General features: G+C 37.1%; 1 protein-coding gene across 4 annotated transcripts in view; it reads right to left on the bottom strand.

Annotated features, from left to right (window-relative positions):
• Positions 1 to 26711, bottom strand: part of prickle2b (prickle homolog 2b) — a 69142-nt gene that overhangs the window by 10782 nt on the left and 31649 nt on the right. For 3 of the 4 annotated variants that reach the window (XM_043252651.1, XM_043252652.1, XM_043252654.1), the window contains one exon: positions 558 to 741. In XM_043252651.1, the coding sequence (XP_043108586.1) occupies positions 558 to 741 (184 nt within the window). Of the gene's footprint in view, positions 1 to 557; positions 742 to 6551; positions 7099 to 26711 lie in introns of those variants that run through there. The other variant, XM_043252653.1, reaches the window with a different exon arrangement.

Below are 26711 nucleotides of genomic sequence, written 5' to 3'. Positions count from 1 at the left end.
TGTGTTATATTTCATCTGCTACAGCAATGTGAACTTTTATAAACATCTATTTGGTCGTTAACTTTTAAATGCACCATTATATAGAAAATATAAGCAGTTCTCCACATGAATCACCCCTCGACTGGAAGACAAATGAGCTACTTATTTTCTCTCCAATACGGTAAAAAGTTAAATGAAACGAAATGTGAAGGATGGTAACTGACAAGATGATTGACAGGCCAGTTTACAGGGTGCGTACAGTGAAAGACGCAGTTGGCTGACATGATAGACTGTCCCAAAGCTTGCCTACTACACACTCAAAAGTGTTAGGGTGTCTTTTTCTCCAACAAAAGAGTACAAAATTTAAGGGTATAGTGCAAGTATGCATATTGAGATGCAGCACATGATACATTTTTTCATGATTATTTTTAGAAAAATTACAAAGTTCAAAAGCATTTTACTTATTTATTCCATTATTTAACAGTGTATTTTCTGTCACTTCTGATAAATTTAACCAAGCTTACTTTTGAACAGTACTGCGAGTCTGATTTGGGCACAGGGTGGTAAAATGTGTATACCTGTTCAGGTTTGAGTCCGGGTGGTACCCAGGCGTACTCCTCCAGAGCACAGCCCGAGTCATCATCGGATGTGGAGTTCCTCTGGAAATCGTACATCAGCTTGGTCACCGTCTTCTCCATCTCTAGTGGCATGACGGTCACAACATGCTCCTCACGAGGGCACTTACAGTGGAGACAGATTTTCCTAAAATGGCAAAGAAAACAACCGTCAAAAATGTAATATAATTTAAAATAACAAAATAGGTAGCTGGTCACGTGTTAACTATTAACTATGACTTTTCCCTCAATAAATTCTCAAACTTGCTGCTTAATTATATTTAGTAAGGTAGTTGTGTAGGTACAGATGTAAAATATGGACATGTATAATAAGGCATTAATGTGTGCCTGATTAGAACTAATAAAAGGCTAATATTCTAGTAAAATGCATGCTAATAAATATAACTGAAAAAATAATATAGTACACTTTGCCATTTGTACATTTTGTATTGTCAACATATTTTTGTCCAAGGCAACTTATCTAGAAACAATTTATCTTGTCAGCAACTTTATGGTAAAATAAATTTGATATATAAATTTTAAATAAAAGGTAAACTTACATGAAATCATATTAACAGCAATATACCAGTAAGATGCATTTTTGACACATTCAAACACTTATTTCTTAGCTACCTTAAACAGCAAACGCATTTAACACAAAGAATGACACACGAGTTGCATAAAACAAACTGACTTTGCGCTAACATCTCAAGTTACAATCAAACCTCTCAAGCAACTCTCCCACACAGCGTTTCTCTTTTTATTCATTTGCTTTGTCAATCAACATATCCACATTTGGTTAGAACAAGAAGCAGTCCAAAGATTCCAACAAAAACCCTCAACACGTCCAATGACTCATGTCACGATGAAACACACACTCCACCAGTCAAACACGCAGCGTCTGGTTAGCGTCCAGACAAGCAGACACAGGCGTCAAGCTCTGCCAAAACCACACTTTCTGAGCACGCCGGCCAGTTGGTCAGATCAACTAACCTCTTAGACCAAAAGAAGAGAAAACAAGCCGCCTACTTAGGGCCAATCCCATTAGCACCTCAGAGGCCTGACAGGCTGGAAGGTGTCAAAGACAGACACCGGCCAGTAACACAATGATTGACTGACATCTTCACGTCGGCCAGATGGTTAACTTTAGGCCATGTTTAATCTATAGAATCATCTACGTCAAAGAACTCTAGTTGCTATGGAAGCAAGAGAGGAAAAAAAAGAGTGCTGGTTCAGTTTAAGCCATCAGCAGATCTGTGTCATCATGCTTCTATTGTCCTAAGGATACGAAGAGTGAGTCATGGTATTTCTTCTACAAGCTTGCAATTGCTGTGTCTAAACCATCAAGCGCATTAACAAGCACTTAAATATATGATTTCATTCGGATTAAAGCAATTATTTGTCTTTTCCAAATTTCACGGAAACACTCACCAGTCCTGTTTTTGTTATCTGACTAACAGATTTAGATAATGAAACCGCAGCTTGGCTTTATCTAGCATACATATATGGCTTTGACATTGTACATTTGCACTGTTTTAGGAATGCACTAATTGTTACGAATATTAAATTACTCATCGTGTCATACTAGCTTAACTACACTAAAAGCCATTGTGACAAAAATATAACTACAACACACTTACAGACTCCCAAACAGGGTTATTTAAACTGCTTCCAGGGGGCTACACAGATAAATTTCGATTTTGCCTTGTTAAACCTATACTTCAAATGTTTTGTGTCATTACAATTTGTTTTTTTTTTTTCCAAGAAGTCTTTTCTGCTCAGCAAGGCTGGAGTTGTGCTGCTTAACATTTTTATATTAAAATATTGGATTCTTTCATGAATACAGATTTAAAAGGACAGAATTTATGTATCTATATAAATCTTTTGTAACATTATAAATGTCCTTTAAAGTGCCAATTTAAAGTGCCAAGGAAAAAAAAAGAAAAACTTTTTTTTGTTAAATGGTAGCATACTTTTTTCTTTTTTTTTAAACACAAATTTCACATATTCTTATTAAAATGTCCATCAATGATTCAAATAACATTTCAAAATTTTATTTCATACTAGTTGAGTTTCTGTGGTATTTAAAAAACACCATACAAAGACTTTTGTTAAACAGCCCATCTGGACTTAATTTACGAATAAATTCTGTTAGGTCTCTCAGGGAACGATTCTCTATTACTGCCTGTAGAAAAGTCAAAACTTACAGACAACAAACGACCTCAGGTGTCTCGTTATAACGACCACTCTAATAACATTAAAGTCACGATGTAACAAAAGAAGAAGCTATCCTTCATATTGTGATGTAGGTTCCCGTGAAATAGACTATCTGGAAAAATGCAGGGACTTGATTTCAAGGTGACCTTGCAGGAAGATTTTATGTAATGGTTGGGTTTTATGTTGTGGTCAAAAAGACTGACCAAGAGAAGTCCACTGTTCCACCGGACTTTCTAGTAATGAAAATTGATGAATTGCTTATAACAGGATCAATAACTTGCATTTACGAAAAAAAGATTTGTATTTCATGCTGACTATAATAACAGTCGGCATGGCAAATAACATTCCAGTGAAATAAAACTCGAAAGAAAAACATGCCTTCATGTGAGTGAAAGGGTACTTAGTAATAGGGGCTATGGGGGTACATGAGACAAAAAACAGGTTGGGAAACACTGGCCCAGAACACAATAGTTCACTTATAAATATTTAAGATGAAGGAAACAAAAACAACCTATAAATGGATAAAGTGCTTTAAAACCTGCATGAAGCTCAAGTAGTTTAAAAGCACCTCTTTGAATCAAAATGAAAGACTCAGACTCGATAGGCGCTTCTGTGGGAGGCAACAGTGAGCAGACTTATATATAGGCCATGCAGCTGGTCTCTCTGCAGTTCCAACACCCTTGAGCAAGGACAATTCACCTGCATTACTTGAGGGTGGCAACTTCACAACTCTCATTAATACTCAACAATCACAGGAACATGAAGGCCCTCACAAACAGTCCATCTGTGAATACCAAACACTTAAGAAACATATCTGCTCTCTCCAACAGTGCTTGGTCGTTCTGCAGAGCATATCAGCTAAAGAGCGGAAAACGAAAACAAAGAGGAACCAATACAGAGCTATCCGGCACTCTTGGGAAGTGTAGTATTTTCATCAGTTTTATATAGTCATAACTAATAATGCATGCGTGTCTGGAAAGGATGAACCCATTTAGCCACATTGAGATTTCTGGGATTACCATAAAAGGCTTCTACAGAGATGCTGGTCTGGTCCAGATAAATGGACTGGACAAAAATGAGGTCACTATAACTCCCTTCTCAACCACACAGAACGGATTGAGTGAAACTCCTTCCATGTTTTGACATGCATCACACATGACTGCAGATTCCAGGCTCAATACCACTCCACAGTCCATTGATAATGCTTTTCCAATCACCTAAATGTGATTTGAATTAAAAAGGATGCTGGGTTGCAACTACGCATGCTGATTTCATTACAAACATCATGCTAAGAAGTCCAAGTCAACATGATCTGATCTGAGCCTTTAGAAAGGATTTGTCCTACATAGCAAATATGGAAGACTGGGAATGTAATCTAGGGATGACACAGAAGGTTGTTATGCCCCTGAGGCATCTAGGCGGAACAGGGTAAATGTGATTTATGATCTGATCAGACAATTGCTTATTGTGGGTTAATCATTGCATTTTTAAATTGTTCAGACAACAACAGATGCGGACTTATTGTTAGCTCGAGGGAAACTTATCCCCTTAAAAACCAGGCCTATGCCACCACCAGACAATCTCATCTAATTCTTTTTAACAATAGCCTATGGCTAGACACAGTGGAATTGTCATCTTTAATACAACCGCCATTTTTAAAGGTCTACTATGGCCAGGGTTGTTATAGTAAACTCAATATATATATATATATATATATATATATATATATATATATATATATATATATATATATATATATATATATATATATATATATATATATATTCAATATATTCAAAAATGAAATGAAAACATCAACTGAAATAAAAGTAAAAACACTTTGCAACAATGCACAGAAAAAAAAAGATTTTGAAATATTAGTACAAATTATTATTGTATCTCAATAACGGTAAAATAACACTGGTTGTAGTTTTTTCAAAATTCCAGTCTCTGATGAGGCTCCCAGGCTTTTCCATGCCATCATTCCGGATGAATTAAAGGAGCTTTTTAAAGGGCAACACACAGCGGAGAAGCTGGTCACATCTGAGTGCTAGTGAAAACCAATTCACCATATACTATCACTTATCTTTTGTGTATATGCAACTGTGTTTACTTTTCCCACATTGAACGTCGGTTACTGCTTTTTTTTTTAATCTGTTGATTTCCTATTCAAAGCACTGTTTTGTGTTATTGGCCAGGTTTGTGCTTCAGTAATATAGAATACAAGAAAGGAAGACCTTACTGTAGTCATATTTTATAGTCTTGACTTTAAAGGTCCCGTAATGTAAACACTAACACAAGTAAATGAAACAAGACAACACTCATGACTGATGACCTACTATATAAACTTAGGTAAATAAATCAATTATTCAAGGAAAAAGGAATCAGTTTAATGGAGGCAGCTTGAAATGGACGAGGGGTGCGGGAGGAAGTGATATTGATTCAATCAAAATAGTGCTGTAAAAGAAGATGAATTCAGCCCAAAGTAACATCCCACTGACAGCAAGCCAGCAAGGCATTAAAAACAGTGATGGAAACCCAGACATTCTGTATATTTGTTTTTTTGATGGTTTAAAAAAAAAAAAAAAAAAAAAAAACCCTGATACCTATATTTACATTATCGTGTAACTGCAACAGCACGCCATCCTGGACAGCTAAATTTCCAACCAACTGTTTTGCATGCACTGACGAAACCGTGACACAATCATTGTATTCATATCCATTGCGTTATTTGTCATCAATTTCTGATGTTACCTTTCATGCATCCGTAAAATGCATGGCCTACACCAAATGCTCCATGGGCTGGTTCACACCATGAACAATAATTACAAAGATAATAATGATGACCATCAACAAGACAATGTCTCGTTATTATACGCGAGAAGGTTGTACTGATCTTGTTGTCTTTCACTTTAAATTTGAAACTTGATTCCGATTGGCTGTCAATTTCATTGTTCATCAGCAACACACAATTAAAATTTTGAAAGCGATTTCAGTGAATTAGCATTACAGTTGTGGCGTGGACTTTCCTATTCTTATAGAATATAACAACAAAAATGTAGACAAAGCTGTGAAAGTGTGAACGTCTCGACTCATAGAGCAAAATAGCGAAGTGGAGTGTTCTAGGTTCAATAAGTTATTAATATGAGAACCGCGGGGACCGATTCTTGCCTTAATCATTCAGACCGGTTTCTTGACCCTGGTCAACCAATTCACTAAAAAGATCCGATTCATTAGAACGATTCACTGACGAATCGTGTAGCTTCATAATAAACGACGGTCTCCAAACGCGAGTGAATGTGGGGTGAGGAAAAAAAAAACCTTGTACGAATTCAACAGCAGCTGTCTGGGTTTTCTTTCTCTGCTGAGTATTATTCTCTACTTTGTCCCTTTATGTGTTAATCCAACAAAACACCACCAAACAAAGGCTTAATCCGACTAACTGGAACAGGTCAACTAGCAATGACTGAAGATACAAGGGAACAGTGAAAAGTTGCAGCCTATATTCACGACGGTCTTTAACAGCCATTTTCGCAATCTTGTTAGATGAAGTCAAAGACGTACACAAAAAAGGTAACCCCCACAAACGCAAGCTCTCCAGAAACATTTTTTTAAACAGACGCGTAGATCAGTAATGTTAACCAACCTGAAGAAAACCAAGTTTACGGATAAACTTTTTTGGAATACGCAGCATTCAAAGCGCAGACCCGATTAAAGCGGCAGAGACCCACAAACGCTTACCTTTCACCATGCGCGAAGATCAGAGAGTTTGGCGTCTTCCGTCGTGAATCGATCGAAGCGCTGGCTACACATCTCCAGCACGAAAAGCGATCAGTCGGCGCGCTTTCGCTTCTCCGCTCTCCACAAACAAGCGCTCGCTTCGATTCGATCCGCACGGCTTTGTCAGGCGCTACTGGCCAGCTTTAGTTCGTACGGAGGTGTCGTCCAGGAAAGACATGCCTCAAGCTCCGGCGCTTTTGATGAAACAACCTACAATAACGCGAAAGCGCGAAGCGTTCCCGCGGATCCAGCGCGATTCTCCGTGATAGTTCCACCAGTTAAAGCCAAGAACAGCCTGCGCTTCTCGTCAATAACAGGCTCTGAGCGCTCAGTGAACCGTGGCTTGGACTCGACTGGCTCTCTGCTCGCTCTGCCCACTCGGGCTCGTGAATGGTAATGAGCGTCCATGATGTCAGCAAGTCAACGTTCCTACATTAGTTTAATTAACGACGTGAATAGCTGCTGTTGTTGGAATCATTTACATGCAAATCAGTCACTTTCCCTCCAAATGTAAAGACCCCAAGCAATAGGGATTTGACGAGGCAAAAGGTAACTGAGGGGGGGAAAACGCTTTCTATGTAAATTATATGGTACCGTACCTTCAGAGGTTTTGTGATATTTATAAACTGTATGTGATTTCATTTCCATATAAACAACAGGCTATTTTTTTTTCCTGATATCAACGTTTCTTTTATTAAATGTTACCTCTTTTTAAATGTATATTTCCCCTATACCACAGCACGATTGAACATATCTCACAAAGCTTTATGCATAAAAATTCTTGACATTTTGCACGATTAAAGGGGTGCTGTTATTACCTTATTTATCTACACATTAAGACATTTTTTTCACCTAGTCGCCCCTTATCCAAAATCTCCCAGTGAGTCAAAGACCACCAAAAACCAACAGAAGATTCATAGATGATGCTTAACAGCATGAGCTGTTGGGTAAATCAATACTCCTACAGAAGCCTTCTCACAACACCAGTTTGCAACAAAAAGGGGAAAATGGGAATTCGACAACGGCGCTTAAATTACTTAATAAACGTCTATAAATCTATTTAAATGCAGCTGGCTCTTTAACTTCCAGGTGGCTCAAGTCGTCGGTGTGGACGTGCATCCATCTAAGAAGGTTGTCTTTTATTGGACTGTGCTTCTCATTTCAGTCTGAGCCAAACCCCTACACACACAGTAGTATCAATTACCCCAGTCCCAGTGCTTTAGGCATTGGAGTAACACGCACTGACAGCCACAAGCTCACTGACATGCCTGGCCACAAGCCTAAGCTGCTATAGAAATCCAGTAAACACCATGCTCTCCAAGGCATGAGGCTGATCAGCTTTTTTTTTTATGACAGTTGATCGCTGTTTTATTTTTAGGTGTGTGTTAAATCACAGTATTCTGCCCATCTAACATCAAAATACCACAATACAGCCTGAAGTGGATGGAATGGCAGTGCAGTTGAATGCATGAGTTTTATCGTACAATTCACCTTCACACCAGGGTTATTTCAATATTTATAGATATTTTTAATGTTTAGGTTTTCAGTTTTCATTTATTTATTGTTTATATTATTTATTTGTATTTTTTTTAATAAATTTTATTAGCTATGCAGCTTTATATTTCAGATTAAGGTTTTATTAATTTATGTCAATTTTAAGCTTTTACATCTAATATTTATATAAAGTTTTTTCATTAATATTGATATTCAACTTTTTTCATTTAACATGTTATTTGGTTTACTGGAAGTTACCTCACCATAAACAGGGAAAAACTGTATGTGTTGCATTATATTATTGTAGTGTCAAAATTAAAAGTTGGACTTTAAAATGAGAAATGACCATACAATGTGAAGTGAAAACATTTTTTTAATTAATATTTTGAATTCATTTATTTTAATTTTTAGCAATTTATTACTTTTTTGATACAATCATTTAGGTTGAATTAATATTTTCATTTTATTTTAGAGCTTCAGCTTAGTTCAACTTAGTTGCTAAGACAAAATTCCTAGAAAAACATCTAATATTGGTTTCATTTTATTTCAGCTTCTTTTAACAAAAATGTTTATTCATTTTGGTTTTATGTTGATTTTATTAGTTAGTGTAAATTTGGTTTTCACTGAATAAGAAATACAAAGGTGCAATAAAATGGATGTCATTTAATTTCATGAAGGCACCACACCCCCTTCTTAGCAAAAATTGCTGATGGCTATCATTCTAAGTCAACGCCGGGGCAGCTGTACAGCTCAACAGCTGATTGCTGAGGAATGCTTACATCTCTTTTTCTGGTGTGACCTCAGGATGAGATAACCAAATTCCATCTGGGCTTCAAGGAATCGAGGTACAGCAAACCACCTCCTCCGCTTTCAGTGCAGTTTATATTTATTTATTTATTTTTTGGCTATAGGCTTCTAATATTCTGATTACAAAGTTGTATTTAATGTATCCCATGCCTTGAATAGTTCTATGCCTGGACGTTCTTCTCACATGTCAGGTTGAATTACATGGAAAAAAAAATGTGGTACTGTATATGCAATTGCGGTATAAAAAAAAGTAAATTCTTTTCATGGGATGCAACAGAGACTCTGCTTGAAATTCAATTTGCTTTGGAGTTTTGTTAACTATTTACAGCCTGCACATGCGAAGAAAGGGAAGAAAAGACAGGCTGTGTAATACATTAAGCGATCCGGAGCTGCACTGGGACCCTGAGCTCCTGAATGACCTTGTGGATTAGCTGGCTATTTCTGCCCCACTTCTTCCACTTTGAAAGGGCTCTTCACTGTACGGAAGTACTGCTGTGCCACATCCATCAAAGCATCAGATTAAAGGGAGGACAGCAGCTGCAGAGCACGATGGGAAGTTTTCTGAGCCATCCGCATGCATTTTTCTGACTCAACCCAGAAGTGGAGCACATTTGCTTTGACAGTAGTGAGGAAGTTTTTTTACCGCAATGAAGAGTTACAAGTGGCGATGCAACATGACACATGGACTATTATATTGTACATTTAATGGCGCACTTGGCTTGTTTTAAGATGGAACAATAAAGTGTCTCTAAAAATACCCCAACCATTTGAGCTGCACTGATGATTCATCTACTCCAAACATTTCTCTCTCTCTCTCTCTCTCTTTCTCTCTCTCGATATTGCACATAGCAATCATATGCACGAATATAAACCTGTGCTTTCAGTCAGAACAATGTGAGGGGGCTGGGTCAGTGACTCTCAAAGGGTCTTACATCACATTCCGGGGCCCATTTCACTGAACTTCCATTCATTCACTACTAGAAGATCCACTCAGAGATGGTTGTAGGTGTTACATCCCACAGCACAGTCATGTTATTTCTCACAAAATACACAGGAGATGCTCTTGCCGGTGGTCTTTTTATAAAGTTAAGAACTATATACACTTAAATCTGCATGATGTTGCCAGCAGCTACTGAAATCTTGAAGTTTTAGTAAAGACGAGAACAGATAAACCCGCACTGTAAAAATGTAAACAATAAAAAAACTTAATGAATAACTAAGTTACCTTACCATGTATGGTGAAAAAGCTTATTTTAAATGTAATTTTACTGTAAAATCCTGTTCAATTTATGGCTTTTGCATTTTAAAACTATGAATTACCGTACAATACTCTGCATGACACACAATTATGAATCACCAGGGACCAAGATTTCAGCTAAAACAATTACTGTTCTACTGAAGAAAAAAGCAACCTACATCTTGGATGGCTTGAGGGTAAATGCAGAACAATTTTCCTTTGTTTTATTTTTTTTTTCTTTGAGCAAACCATATACATACATGTATAATAAATTATATACAATGCAAATATATCATGCAATCTTACAAAACAGAATAAAAGCAAGGAAGTCACATTTTGCATTTTGCTTCCCCATAGCGATTTGCAATGGTTTTGAAGCAGCAAGTTATACTTTAAAAGTTAAATAAATGGGTGCTCAAGTATGTCCAGTTTAAATATTTAGTTTGGGGAGACTGCAGCAGCCAGGGAAAAGTCCTTCACACAAAGCAGAGACTTAGATAGGCCTGACATGTCCGGAAAAGAGAAAAGAGACAGATGAGGAGGAACGCAAGATAAATGTGCACAATAACTTTGTTTGGATATATTTTGGCAGAAAATAGAACTACAGTTGAGTCACACTTATGCTCCACTTTATAACTGATAACCTTAAACCTTCCCAACACATTTACAAATGTTTTTAAACCATTTATATTGTTATTATATGTTGTTTACCTCACACTCTGGTGAAAACGCAATACATTCCTTACTGATCCTTTATTAACGTTACAAATGGGCAAAAACCGCACTTATAAATATCAATGGATTAAATAACCAAGTGGAATTTTGTGAGTACACAATTTTTTATCACCCATCTGGTAAATGTATTATCAGAGGCGTATGACCTCTCTACCCAAAATGCTCTACATACACTTCCTTCTTACAGACAAACCATGTCAGGACTCACTTTCAGCAATTCATCTTTAAAAGAGATATATTACATCTGGACCTTTTGAGATTTCCAGAGGCCAGCAGTGAAAAAACAAGAACACTAGTATCCAGTTTGATTTCATCCCAAAAATGGGCAACAATTTATTAGAGGAGGAGGGAGGCTCGGCTGCTATGGAAACAACAGAAGATAAAATAAAAAGGACAAAAGGACACTCCACGAATGACACAACAAAGAAGAGGCGACTTATTAGAGAAGACTTTATCTAAACGATTCATTATGGCTGTTAATCTGTTAAGAGCTTAAATAGCATATGGCGAAGGAAGAAATTGAATTAATCTGTGTTACTGCTACAAGGCAGAAATCCGCAAGATAGAAGAACAAGCATGAGACATGGCGGAAAATGAACTAATTCAATTATAGATGAGAAAAGATTACAGAAAGAGAAAATAGCATATTGATCAGTGACATGAGTAGCGGCTGAGAGGTACAAATTGAAATCTGAAAAGTGCATTAAAGTTCAATCTGATAATAAACTCTCGTCCAAAAGCCTCTGGCTTTTATTTGGCATAATGGAATAGAATCTTTGGAGGGCCGCCGTGCCTTGTACAGTTTTTATACACTACTGTTCGAAAGTTTAGGGTCAGTAAGTTTATTATTTTTATTTTTTTTAATGAATACTGTTATTCAGCAAGGACATATTAAACTGATCAAAAGTGACAGCAAAGACATTTATAAATGTTACAAAAAATATATATTTCATATTAATGCCATTTTAAAAACAACAAATTCAACCAAGAATCCTGAAAAAAGTATCACGTTTCCACAAAAAACTTTGAAAGTAATATTTTCAACATTGATAGTAATAAGAACGGAGAATTTAAAATAATTTCTGAGGTATCATATGCCACTAAAGACGGAAGTAGTGGCTGCTCAAAATTGACATTTGTCATCACAGGAATAAATAATATTTTAAAATATATTAAAATTGAAAACAGCTGTAACAATTGTAATAATATTTCACAGTGCTCTTGACAAAATAAATGCAGCTTTGGTAAACGTAGGTAAACATTTTAAAAATCATACCGAACCCCAAACTGTAGAAGGTATAATATTTAGGAATTATAAATAAATAAAAGGAATTTAATAAATAAATACATGAGAAAATAGCAAAGTGATAAATCTACACAGAAACAGAGTGAGAAAGAAAGATGGACTTTATTTCCCATATTTTTCCATAAATCCTGTTTGCTATTCAACAGTCCTCATCTCTCTAAATCTTACCCTGTGGTCTGTGCTTATTTACATTTTCTTCCTGTGAATTCGGGAAGAAAGTTACACCCTACATGGCATTAATGGCCCAGGCAGGCATCAAGCAGAAAGTGGACACACACACACACACCTACCGTTTTGGTGTGTTTATTTAAACTGCAAATGATGGGGGATGGAGTGTTTGTGTGTGCGTGTCAGAGACACTTGATATGGAGAAGGTTTGGTGTTTAACTGCAGGTCTTGGTCCATTTCACACATATCTACCCTCTTAGTATGCTTTTCACAGTGCGCTTGTTTCTCGCAGACTCCCTCTGCTTCATACACAGATGCTCCTCTGTACGGGACGTCCTGGAGATGGATCAGAGCACAGGGCTAGCGGGGAGTTACACACTCATCCCAAACCTCTTAGCCTTGGAATTAAACCCTTCTTTGTCTTTACTAATTTTCCTTACTCGCTAGGAACAAACTGAGGCACTGTGGGAATTGTCAGGCCAGATCTGATCCACATATGGAAAACAGCCCTTCTGCCACACAATGGCATTGACTGGAACCGTTCCAAATCTCCACAGTCTACTTAAGCAAGCTGCCAGTGATTAAATATGGAGATTATGGCAGTGTGAGATCCAGAGCTGCAGCTATATAAGCAGATATATAAAATACGATTGGGAACAATTTATTTAACGATTACACCTATTAGCTGCTTTTTAGCATGCACATTACTAGAATATTAGCCATTTATTAATGCTACTAAGCACATTATTAAGTCCTTATTCTACATCCCTACTCTTACCCAATACCTAAACTTAAAAACTACCTTACTAACTATTAATAAGCAAGGAATTAAGAATTTATTGAGTGAAAAGTCATAGTTAAGAGTTAACAAGTGTTACCATCATGTATGTGTAGTGATGAATTATTTGTATTTATGTTGGTTTGAAAAACTTAACACAGTATTCAAAAGTTTACATTTAATGAATGCAGTTAAATGTAATGTGGGGTAACCTTCAAGTAAAAAGTAATAACCATAGTTTCTTTACAGGATACATATTGATGTAAAAAATATTTTACCTTAAAAGGTACCTTTTTAAGCATAATTAATGAATGATATTCATCAAATATCATGATTAAAAGATCATTTTGTAGGATTTATAAGCTTGTTTCCTCTTGGGGACAAAAATGTCATCAGATAGGCAAGGATTTTGGACTCCTCTGTCCCCATTTTGTCCCCATAACGTAGATTACATCTGAACCACACATACACCCACCCCCACACGCACACATTTTCGTGGCACACCTGCCTTTTCTGAGCTATTTTCTATCCCTGTTAATTGCTGAGTGAAAGTCGTTGAAATCTGAAGTAACTATCAGTTCCTTCCATGGACGCCTGAGAGAAGGTAGGCTGTAATTCTACAGTGCCAAATCAGAGCAGTTTCTTAAACCCCCCAGCATGTGGGTGTAGAAAAGACATAAATAGCACGCTTTAACTAAACACACAAAAAAACAAGCCGTTTAAAACACTGAAATCTAATAGGTGAATTTAATGGAACGTTGTAATAAATGGCGCTGTGCTTAAAGAGTCATTAATATGATAAGTGTTTATGAGACTTGAGCTTGTGCCTTCTGAAGATTTTAGTTTAAAAATCACAAGCCAAACGAACAACAACTCTACATACTATAACGAAAAATTCAATCCCGTTTGTCTGCATCCCAACGGCTCTCGGCTTGATGTTAATTACTGATTAAAATGTTAAAACCGTTTAGCTCATGGCTGGAATATGTAATCGCTCTACTTTATCATTCACGGCTGGTACCGAGAGACCAATCTGCTGAACGCTGCATCTGTCACCCCTTCCGGCGATTCGTCACTGTGCGGGCGTAACAAGTCAGAGGATATGACATAATTATCCCATTTTGTTCTTGTGTGTTGCACAAATGCCCTGAATACGAACCCCTAAAACAATATAAAACTTTGTGTGTGAGAAACACAAGATCGGAGGAAAGGGCAAAGTGTCTGTTTTCATCATGCTTATCGTGAATTATCATCTTCAGGCCAGAGGTCAGTGGCACAGCGGCTAGCATGCGAGCATTCAGTGTTGACACATGCCTGATAATTAACACTTTTGGCATTAAAGGTCTTGTCATACTGTTAAGCTTTGCTAATATGGTAAAACAGCACAAAACAGCATTAGCATGCAGTAGAAGACCAGTTAGCAGGATATGTTTTAGAGGATAGTGTCTTAGCAGGGTGTTTTGCTGGCTACAATATGTAAACCTTCACTAGCTAGTCTAGCGCAAAACTAGCATAAATTAGCCTGAACTAGCATGGCTGCAGTCCTCTGTAGATAGGCTAACAGACCCACAGCTGTTCTTGATCACATTATTGATCTGTTTATACTATCATTTAGTGTTTAATCTAAGCCTAAAGAGGTTTTCCTATCAGCTACCCACAGAGATCTTGTTTTATTTATTTATTTTTGCCTAGTATGAAGCAAATTATGTAGCAAATCAGGCCATATGTGCATCTTAACATGATCTAGCAGACCTCTTAAGTACGCATATCATATGTAGAGCAGAGGCAATGAAATTAAATAAATATGTAAGGCTCACAGATTTGAAATGACGCTAGTAAGCAGTTTTTCCTTCCTCACAGGATTCTGTGTGTGGGAGTGCGAACAATGTATGAACTCAACCATCTGGTCTATTTTACAGCCTGCGTGTGCAAATCCTTCCTATTTCCAAAGTATCATCTCAAGTTTTCATTTGGCTTTCATTCTTTCCTCAAGAGAGTCGTCTTTTTGTTGGTAAGCAGACAAACATGCAATCTACGAGATGAGGTGGAGATAAGAACAAAAGGAGTTCAGGACAAGACCGGTCACACTCACACGAGTCTCCACCACAAAGCTGTTTTAGAGGTCAGTTGAGGAATTCGACACACCAAAGTTGGTGACCTGCGTAAACTTTAGAGATCCTGTGTCGGCCACAAACACACGCACTTATAGACAAATAAAAACAGTTCTAACCCTAATCCTAGCTTGAACAAAAACCCTCACACACAACCAGAAGTTAAAAGATTCTTTTCATTAGGGAAATTACTTGGGTTAACTAACATGCTGTTCCAGATCTGAAATAATTAACATTTGCCTCATCAAGAGAGTACAATCTTTAAAAAAAGTCCCAAAAATATTCTTAAATGATTAAAAAAAAAAAAAAAAAAATCAACCAGTAGTGTGAGTTTAGGGGGTGGGGCTAACTGTTCATCTGCCAATCACTGGGTCTCGTTCACTAATAATGGAATTTTTGTATTTTCTCCAAAAAAACTCAAATTGACTGAATTTATTATTTGCTCTTTACCACCTTCTAATATTAACAAATCTGGAGTATATAATAAATTGACTGCATAGCTCAGGGGGGCCTAAAATACACCCTTTGCATAAAATACGCCCAAACCTGTCTTTCCATATAATGACTTACCCATACAACATTTCTATTACAGCAGCAAGCATATGATGCTAGAAAGATGAATTATCACCTGGGAGCATATGCAGATTCCCAAGCAAAGCCGAGTGTGACATCCTTAAAACCAGTTTAAACAATATTTTTTATACAGATCCAGATTACATACCTTCCCATTAGCCACCTGTACTTTTATAAAGCAAATTCTCGAATTCTATATAATTAAATAATTCTAAATAAGCTATATAATTCTCCAAGCTATAATGCAAGCTGTACTCTTTCATTTTATGTGATGAAATATATATATAAAATGAAACATAACATTTCAATGCAAAAAGTATATTATTTGTGTGTATGTTTATTTTCAGTAAAAAAATGTACATTTAGAATAAACGTTTTTGGTAAATGAGGTGTTCGTGAAAATGATTTTATGCACCAATTTGTGCATGTGCATGCTGGTGAAAAATCATTGTTTTAGGAATTTAACTGAGTGACATAAGCGGCACCGAAATGACACACTTCCTCTTTGGAACAAAATTTCACACTCTTCCAAAACAGTGACAACAAAATTCAGCATATGAGTCACACAAAAAAAGACAAAATGGAAATCAGTTGTATCAAATCCTCACACCTGCTTAAATGAAAGAAACAATCACCATGATTCATTTCTATGTCCTTTATATTTTCTAAGGCAGTTTTGCCTCCTCTAATTGCCTTGAGTTGACATTAATACTGAAGATATGACTCACTGTAGGTCTCACCCTCTCTGTGCTCATCTGCTATCAGTTTTCTCAACTATGCTTTTTAGGCCACTGCAAGGACTCTACAAGGCACAGTCTTGGATTTATTCAAATGGGCAATTCATTGCATGACTAAGTCTTTGTCATCCAATAAATTACAGAGATGAAAAATGACAGCAGCCCATTAAAGACAGGCATTGTCATGATGAGCAAAGCTTTTAACCTCATTTTCTGTAAGTAGAGCACAAGGTTGGTTATATTGGTATTTTAAACTATTGGACATTAGGGTAATGCATAATGCTTACAGGGACAGTTCACACTGCCACCAATTTTCAGTTTTTCCTCATGTCATTTCAAGCCTGTATAACTTTCTTTGATTAATGGAAATGACATACTGCACCGCTAGCTCAAATGCCATGAAATCACCATCTTAAAAGTGGTTAATACAACTCTATATTCCAAGTGTGATCATTTTTCCCTCTGAAGTAAAAGGAATAGTTCACCCAAAAATGAAATTCATCCAAGATATAGAGGAGTTTGTTTCTTCATTGTAACAGAATTGGGAAAAAAAAAATCATATTACTTGATCAGCAGTGCATCCTCTGCATTGAATGTGTGCCATAAGAATGAGAGTCCAAACAGCTGATAAAAACATCACAATAATCTAAAAGTAATTCACATGACTACAGTCAGTCAAGTGAAAAGCTGCATGTTTGTAAGAAAAATTAACCTGATTTGGGCATATTACACTCCAGATTCAGACACAAGTAAAATTTTCAGTTTAAACATGAAATGTTTTGATGATGAATTTATAACAAATACATTATTCGTCGGACTGGCATCCTGTGAATTGTGTGTGGATTACTGTGACGTTCTTATATATAGCTGTTTGGACTCTCCTTCTGACGGCACCCACTCACTGCAGAGGATCCACATAAACATGCGATTTTTGTCTTTACTTTAACCCAAAATCAGATCATTAAGCCATTAATCGGAGTTCAAGAATTAAATTTTTTTTGAATGAATCATTAACATAGACCGGTTTTGTAAATCAAACAACTAATTCAAGATAAGACTTCTTTTAGAATTCATTCATAAAACATGATGACAGTATTTTCACTTTTGGGTGAGATATTCTTTTAATATTATTGTTAATATGTGAAACAACCAGTTCAAATTCTGTTCATCAGAGTTTAATGAGAATATTTGACAGATTTGGGTTAGGTGCTACAGAGAACTGTTTGTGCGTGTGTGTGTCTCAAAAAGACAGAACAAATGAAGAAATGATTAAGCTTGAAAACTCATCGTGGCCGTGGCAGATTCTCTTTCATTACTAGAGAAACAACCCCTCCTCAAGCCCCAGGGAGTTGTGTGCATGAGTATATATGTGTGTGTGTGTGTGTGTGTGTGTGTGTGGAGTTGACAGTGGGCTTCAGGAGGAACCTAATTGTTTGCAAATGGTTTAGTCAAGCAATGATGAAAAAACACTATGGGGCTAAATGTGTTCATGTGAGTAAATGTTCTACATATAACATGCTGACTAGAAACTAAACAAAGAGAGTGAGACACATCAGCCATCGAGCTCATCTACTGAGGCATGACCTTTCAATGGGACGGATCTATCACCCTTCTCCTCGTGCTGGCGTCTGGGAGGATGTTGTGCCAACAATTTATTTAGCCCTCAGATTTAGGGCTTTGTGGGAATGTGAGAGCCGAGGGGGAAGGGACATTAGGGAGAAAGGGTTAGGGTGTTAATGGTTAAATGTCTCGCTCGCCTTGTTCTGATGTCACTGGATCAAGATATCTTCCATAAAACACAGCATGTGGTTAAAATTAAACCCTGAACGCAAGCAGAAACAAGTTCTGGGTACACAAAGTTTTGAAACGCTTGTAGATATCAGATTGATCTTAAAAAAAATACCAAAAACAGTCTCAGATATTTATAAATCAACATTCTTTCTCTACATTTAACCCAGTGTTGAACACAATATGGTGAACACCTTTGAGATCATTCTCCAAAAGGAAACCGGTGCCATTTATTGGGCAGAGGCAAAGGACAGAAAGATGGATAGGTTTTTTATGTATCAGTGTTCAAAATGAGGAATAGATGAAAAGAGCACAAAGAGGGACAAAATGAAGTTTGCTCTCTAATGCTTGCACTGACAGAGTTGACATAAGTCTTGCTTTAGCTTTCTTGGAGAAAAGTCACAAAGTCACATTTTTCTATAGAGCTAAGCGTCAAAACAAACACTATCTGCTGTGAGGCTTAGAAACAGCTTAAACCAACCGTTAAACTGTAGTTTTCGTGTGAAATGTATACACAATCCACATTACGATTAAGGGTTAAATCCTAAAATAGCATTAAAATAAGAACAGTGCATTTAGATAAACTTCATGAATAATACCTAATAAATAAACCTCAGTGCAAAATATCCTTTTTTGGATTTTTTTCTAGTCCTGGATGCATAACCGTTAAAGTTACTGAGGGCAGATCTCGTGTCTAGTAGGGAGGTGTAAAGCCCAAGGGAAGTTAAAGAGGTGGTCTGTGTAATTTTAAAATGCAACGGTTGAAAACCAGAACGAATGCCAGCAACGCTCCACTTGGAGGGAAGTAATACTCTGACTTGCCCTCTGGAGTTACACACACACACGCAGCATGAACAAGCACAGTACACAGTCCATACCTCAGCCATATTTAAGCACTAAAACTCATGGTCAGTGCTCATTTACAGATCCTGTCCGCCTAATTACATCTAGACAGTCAGTCAGTCCCAATGAAAGGCTACAGAAGTGTGTTACATTAATAACAATCACTAGCAGGCTTATCACACTCACCACAGCTTTCACTAGCTTAATGAGCGAAGGACTGCTTAGCAAGACCAGCAAAACAATACCGCCGGGCCAGACAAGGCCACGAACACACACGTTCCCTCACGTAGAGGCTGAAAAATGCATCATCAGCATTATTCCGATAACTAATGCCCTTTTAATATTCCTGACGTGTGGCTTGCACTGAAGCTCTAGATGTTGCTGTGTGTGTGTGTGTGTTGAAGAGCAGAAACAGACTTGCTGCTGTTTGATGCATATTTAGAAATATGCTGGAGACTGGATTCTGTATTAGGAAAATTTCTACAGGGCAAGGACTGACAAAAGAACGTAACGCAACGACAGAATAGAATAGAATACAATTAAATTAAATAAATTACTAATTCTTGTTATGCTTAAAAAGAACTAGATTGATAGTTTGTTTAAAAGGCAGAAACTAACTGGATTCTGTGTTAGGAATTTCTACAGGGCAACAAACTGATGAATAAAATAAAATGAAATGAAATAAATATATAATACACTCATGGATGGAGTCTTATAATACTGCTCCTCTCAGTATGTCTTCTGTTGTTTTTTTGGAAATCAATTACAAGCAACTGTGCATTTTTACTTGTTTGAAAAAGACTCCCAAATGATCCTGTGTCCCAGAGGTAAAAGAAAGGGAACAGACAAAAGCTACAGAAAGAGAACAAGAAAAAAAGAGAGAGGGGGGAGGCAAATGCTTGATTCTTTTGACAGATTGTCAGACTGGGGGAGTGAATGAGAGTGCGCCAGGCTTGGACCCGTATCTGCATATTGCTGTGCATAAGGACGCCAACAAAAGCCTGATCGAAGATCAGATGAAACAGTGCGTGATGGCCCAGTGATGCCTTTGTTGGCAGAGCTTTGTTGGCGTGAAGGCCAACATTGTGAATTTAATCTTTACTGAATGTTACAGAACTACAGTCATCAAGCCCACACACACTCACACTTCAGTATGAATCTTTAACTTGAAACATGATCGGGACTTAAGCTTGGCTGAACACTGCCTAAATTAATGGTTATGAATGGGGAGAAAAGAAACATTAGAGTAGAGTATGTTTGGGATTTGGATACCATAATGTTCTCTAATCTGATCTAGGCTTCTAATACATTTATTAAGATTCCTTTAGAAAAGAGTATGTATACACACACACTGCTGAACACATGGTTTGAGGTATCCTTACCAAATTGGAACTTCAAGTGATTTGAGATGCTCTTAACTGGCAGCAACTTCATAAAAGCTGTATCATACACGCCACAAATGGAGTTTAGTCAGGGAAGGTACCATATTTACATTGGTACAAATTAAAAAGGGTCTGCGAGAGATAGAAATAAAATGTTTAGACATAAGCAAACAGCATTGTTCTCCATTTTAAAGCAGTATATTTTGACAAATGCTTTGGACGGCTATTTCTCCATCCATGTTTGTCTCTCTGTCTATCTAGATGCATGTAATATCTCTCCAAAAATGTGCACATTTGAATAATATCCTCATAAAATTACAATAAATAAATTCAACAATAAATCTGTGAAGGGCACTTACAGTACCATGTTATCCAGCTTTCCTAATTAACATATATTCATATACATATCTTTGTCTCTCTTAGTTTCTTGTCCTCTTTTTACTTTTCCCCCCTTATTTTCTTTCAAGTGTGTTTTTCATTTTCCTTCCAAGGAATCTCTGAGGGCGTTAGCATTACTTGGAAGCATGTTGCTCTCTGCACACGTACACACATGCACAAACCTATAATTTTTCTCATTCCCTTGGACAAGAGCTTCCAATTGTGACAGGACTATGAAGACATCACGCAAAGCAAATTGGTGGAAAAAGTCCCCTTATGTCACTCAGCACACAGAGAGAGAGCTGTTGTAGAGATCTCGCCTGTTGTCTGGCAAAACACACAGAGGTATCTCAAGCATGCCCAGCCGTTGTACATTCTTTCACACACACACACATACACTTCAGGACATTTGGAAAGTTCCAGCGGTACACAAACAGCATTGTTGGCTCTATTACAAAGTAGGAACACACTTCAATCGGGAAGCTTTTCTGTCCTTTTCTTTGTTCTCAACATCCAATGCCAAAGTTTTCAGAGGCTAGCAGTGGTACGTGGCCCGTGATGCTGTCATAGCCTGACAAACACATAACCACGCATGATCCGTTTCATCTGACAGACATTTGTGTTATCATATCAAGAACACGCTCTAAAGTTCACACATGTCGCACTTAAGCATGACTTATTGAAAGTCATCTCTGGGGGTCCGTTTGCCATTTTGTGCGGCAAAGCTCTGAAAACAAGTGTGTATAGATGAGGTCTGCTGATCGCGTATGGCGTGACGTGATGGAGTGGGGTGTTCGCTGCCAAGGCTGCGGCTTTGGACAGCCAGTGAAAGAGAAAAAGTGAAATGAAGGGGAAAAAAGAAGAGGGGGAGGGAGGGATACTTCATTATAGACTCATTCATCATTATAGGTGCTGTAGCTGCACCTTCTATGTTTCCTTGTTCATTTCAAATGTTCCTTTTTCTTCCTCAGACCTGCTGACTCTGTTCTCCATCTTAATCTTTTCTAACTGCATCCATGTGTCATCATCTTTTCTTTTTCTGACTCTTTTTTTTCTTCACTTACAAACAGTATCCAAACAGTATTACAAAATATTACAAAGTATTACAAACAGTGTCCTCAGACCTGTATGCAGATTTCAGACTGACTCTGGATCAGTACTGCTAGTTCTAAAAGAGCTTGTCTATAGCCACTCCATCACCTGTTCCTGAAACAACAGACGATCAGCATTTTATACATTTAGAACAGGCCTCTCAGAGCTATACACACACAGGTAAAGTTCATGCATACATATTCATTCATCTTATAGTCCACCCAAAAATGAACATTTTGTCAGTTACGCACATTCATGTCGTTCCAAACCCATAAGACACTTTTCATTTTTGAAACACAAATTAAAATATTTAGATGAAATATGAGCTTTCTGACACTGCATGGACAGCAACACAACTGTTCTGTTCAAGGTCCAGAAAAGTAGTAAGGACATTATTAAAGTAGTCCATGTGGTTTAACCACTACAAGAATGACAAGAATGAAGCTACAAGAATACTATTTTTGTGCAATAAGTCTTTATTTTTTCATTTCGCAGTACTCAAAAAGTATTCTCATAGCTTCATAACACATTCCATTTTAATGATGTCCTTATTGTCTCTTTGGGCCTTAAGCGTGTCAGTTATATTGCCGTTTATGCAGGGTCAGAAAATGCTCAGATTTAATGAAAAAAAAACTTAAATTGTGTTCAGATATTCAGATATACAGATTTCATATTTCCTGAGGAGTCATCAAGCCTTTATGCTTACTGAGTCACAGTCTTTCTAATCATGCTGAAGTATTCTTAGATAAATTAATCTTTTTAAAATCTTACACAATCAGGCCGTATGAGTCACTGCATTCAATTCATTGTCATCAATAATACAAAGAGCCTCTTGACTCCATGTTAGTCAGCAGCATTTAAGTTTATTTTGCTTTTTTTTTTTTATATATATATATATATATATATATATATATATATATATATATATATATATATATATATATATATATATATATATATAATCATCTGTAACTACTAAAACACACAATGTTCAGACCACAAATTTTCCTCCATTAAAGCTTAAGTTTGTCATCCAGGCCTGACTTTTCTACTCAGCCTCTCACAGTTCACCAATCTCAGTATTACCAAAAGCTAGAGACATTCAGATTTGCCAGTAGCTATGAACTTTACCATCCCAACTGCTACAGACACACCATTCTCCAACAAAAAGGGTCATGTTCACAAAGTATACACAAAAAAACAGAAGAATGCAGTTCAGAGAGCGAGCTAATACTCTTCCTGAGTTTAGTTACTGTGAATGCAAGCAGGACGGAGATATATTTTACGTGCATATCTGACAAATCAGCCCCACATATGCACGTACACAGCAGATATTAGACATGCTTTTGGGGTTGGCTCACTTTAACTTGACACATGACATATGACACTTGGCATTAACACACGACCTTTGGCTGCCTAGCATTTGACTTTAGTGGTCATGTCAGTGTCTGGGAGATGATCTATGATCCCAATTAGTGTGTGTCATCAATAATCACAGACGGCTCCATGCTAAGTGATTACAACCGCAATGGTTGCAAGAGTCCTTGGTTTAACCATGCATGATCTGTCTGGAGCAGCCCTCAAAGTTTCCATAGGCAGAAACTCTACCAAATGGTCTGCCAAGACATGTGCATGTGTTTGTGGGTGGGTGTCAGCAGCGGGGTTGAGAACTATTTTTAAAAGATACTGTAACCGAATGATATTCATGACTGTTAGCGGTTTTTGAACATCTGCACTCTTCCATCGATGCATTCAGTGTAGTCTGATTCACAAACAAACACTCCTATGATTAAATTCATTTTTTAATTAATCAGATAAATAGCTTCAAACCATTCTAATGAGTGTCTCTCTACTTAATCGGTTAGAGTGGTTCTTCATGGCTCATTACTTTGTCAGGCCGAATTGAACCCTTTTACTTACAAAGAAAGTTCACCCAAAATTTTTAATTCTGCTATCAACTATTCGGGCTCATGTTGTTCCAACATGCAAGATGCAAGAAACACAAAATAATTTCTTTTTTGGTGCACTCATCAAGGCTTAAATCAGTGCAAATAGTAACAATAATGATGAAAAAGTTACCGTTTTAAATACAGTCTTGGTGAGCCTAAAACATACTAAAAAGCGCACAAATGTAGTATTGTTGTTATTTAATGTTTTTGTTTAATGTTTAGCCTAAAATTATTGAAGATCCTCAAAAAAAATCTGAATAGTCAAGAAATCAGAACCTGAACTACAATTGTTAAATTCTTTGTGATTCTCATCCCTACTCTCCTGACATTCTATCTCTTTTTAAACATCAAGGAGTCAAGGACTGTGTGCCAATAAGAGACTACAGTAAAAGCACATTAACCCAGTTAATCCTATAACTCAGCTTAGCATGACACCATTTAATTAAGTCAAACAGCTCGGATTCAAGCTCCTCTAGTTAAACCCAAAAAGAGCTCCTCACGGTTCATGAATCCGCAAAGCAGGCGATCAAGCCTTTCCAAAAGCCCTTTCCCTGTTTGGTGACACATGCGGCTCCACTTTGATGACTAATTGCTTGAAAAAAAAAAAAAATGTGTACTTGGATTTGTCTATGCTCAGATTGATTCTAATAGATATGCACAATCTGTCTGTTGTGAAATTTAAGAAGGAAGATTAGAGCTTCATGGCAACTAGTAGTTAATTTGTTGCATGCTTGTCTGTGCGTATTTTAAGAGCAGCAGCTCAGAAAGCTAGAATGTAGAACAAAGACGATTACTGAACCAGAGACTGGCAACCAAATGATTGACCAAAAGGGATTACGGATGCTTGAAAAATCAAAGAAGAAACCTGTCCCTTTCATTCCCTCCCTTGTTTTTTTCTTACTGTCATCGCCTTTCATTATTCTACCTCTTAATCTAAGCGACCCTTCCTCTCGCACCCGGTCTTTCTCCCTGGCATTTCCCCTCTATCTTTTTCTCACTCCTTCGGACGATGGACAGAAGCACTTGTGTTTGACTGACAGCTCCTCAGAATAGCAGCTCCCTGGCCAGGAGGCGTTCGGAGGCAGGCGGTGGGAGTGCTGAGTAGCAGTCTGGTTTGTTTGGCTCCCTGCCTCTGTCTTACAGGGTTGGGGGAAGGGGGGTGTCGCAACATGCCGCAATCTGAGACTGTTGACACCTAAACAATGAAAGGCGCTGTGATTCAAATTTGTTCTTTTATACAACATCTCTGTATTGCCCACAAAAGTACGTCATTCTTTACGTCACCGAGAAGAAAAAAAAATGATGAGCTTTTTAGCTGCAATAAATTTAGCTGCAATTAAAAACATTGATTTATGATACAGAATCAAGTACAGCATTACAGTGACTGGAAGAGAACATGTGAGGTTTATCACTAGAGATACATCAAGCATGGCTCACACATAAGTCACTTTCAAACCTGTTGGTCAACGTAGCAAATTCACATGAACAACTTTGAGTCCGATGCGGAATCTTTTTTTTAAATATTTTTCATTCCCTTTCATGTGGACTGCTATTGAAACGATTGGATTTCACGAAGAAATTGGCTGAGGATTTATCATGCAATAGAGAACGGAGGACGACAACACAACATGTAGCTACTACTGCTGAAAAAAAAAAAAAAAAAACATGTCGGAAGAGATGACAGGCAAAAGCGCTCTAAAAAAAGCTCCAGTGTGGGAGTTTTTTGGAATTGCTTCCCTTACATTTGTATTTTGAGTTGGATTCATTGGCCTCAAAAGGGAGAAAACAAATCAAATTAACGATGAATCTTGACTGTCAGCTTTATTTATTTATTTCTTTTAGATGTTTTGATAATGTTTTTATCGTGAACTCATAATAATTTAGTGAAAATCAGATACTGTAACAGTCAAACTGAAAAAAACACCCCTACCTGCAAGATTAGCATGCATCTGCCCACTTTTACACATCAACAATGACTAAATTTGATGTTTAGAAACTTGGCCCATAAGAAGGAAGCACAACAGAAAAAAAAATTAAAAGTGATCAGAGATTGTGCTGTGGTTAGCACCTTCATCTCTGTACTACAGAACTATCCTGGAACTGATAATATTGTTCTGTGACCCTATTAAATTAAATTAAAAGAAATAGGTGCAAAATACATTACACCTGTACATTTACAACATTTAAATAAATTTAAAGATACAACAGTAATAGCGCTTTTAATATCAAGGGTTCAAGAGAGGTTGGAAAATGGTCATAAAAAATTCTGAATATTCTCTTGAATAATTTTACAAGTTTAAAAAATGTAATAAAAAAATAAAGGATTAAAAGAAAAGTTAATTAAAAAAAGTATATGATGTGATCCCTGTGATCCAGGCTCATGACCCTTTGTTTAATGGTGCTTTAAAATACTGCGTTTATATATGTGTAAAATATATATATATATATATATGGGGTATTAAAGAGAGCCATTATGAATCACTGGTCCATGACTAGAATGCAGTCTGGGTGACGAACCCAGATCACATGGAGCTCTGCACATTCAGCTTTGATTGGCTGTGACTGTATAAGTAGGAAATAGAGCGAGCAGCAGGAGAGAGGAAAGATTGTGTTTAGGAGGCACCCACGCACCCGCAAAAAAAAAAAAAAAAAAAAAAAGGAAAAATCAATGGCCACATTCATAGCCTTCAGTGTGCATAAAGGTAGACTGAGAGCTTTATCCTTGTCACCTCTCAACATGCCT

The sequence above is a fragment of the Puntigrus tetrazona genome, chromosome 11 (assembly GCF_018831695.1).
Source record: "Puntigrus tetrazona isolate hp1 chromosome 11, ASM1883169v1, whole genome shotgun sequence".
Lineage (NCBI taxonomy): Eukaryota > Metazoa > Chordata > Actinopteri > Cypriniformes > Cyprinidae > Puntigrus > Puntigrus tetrazona.
Note: the sequence above shows the minus strand (reverse complement) of the source record. Positions and strands in the feature narration are given on the sequence as shown.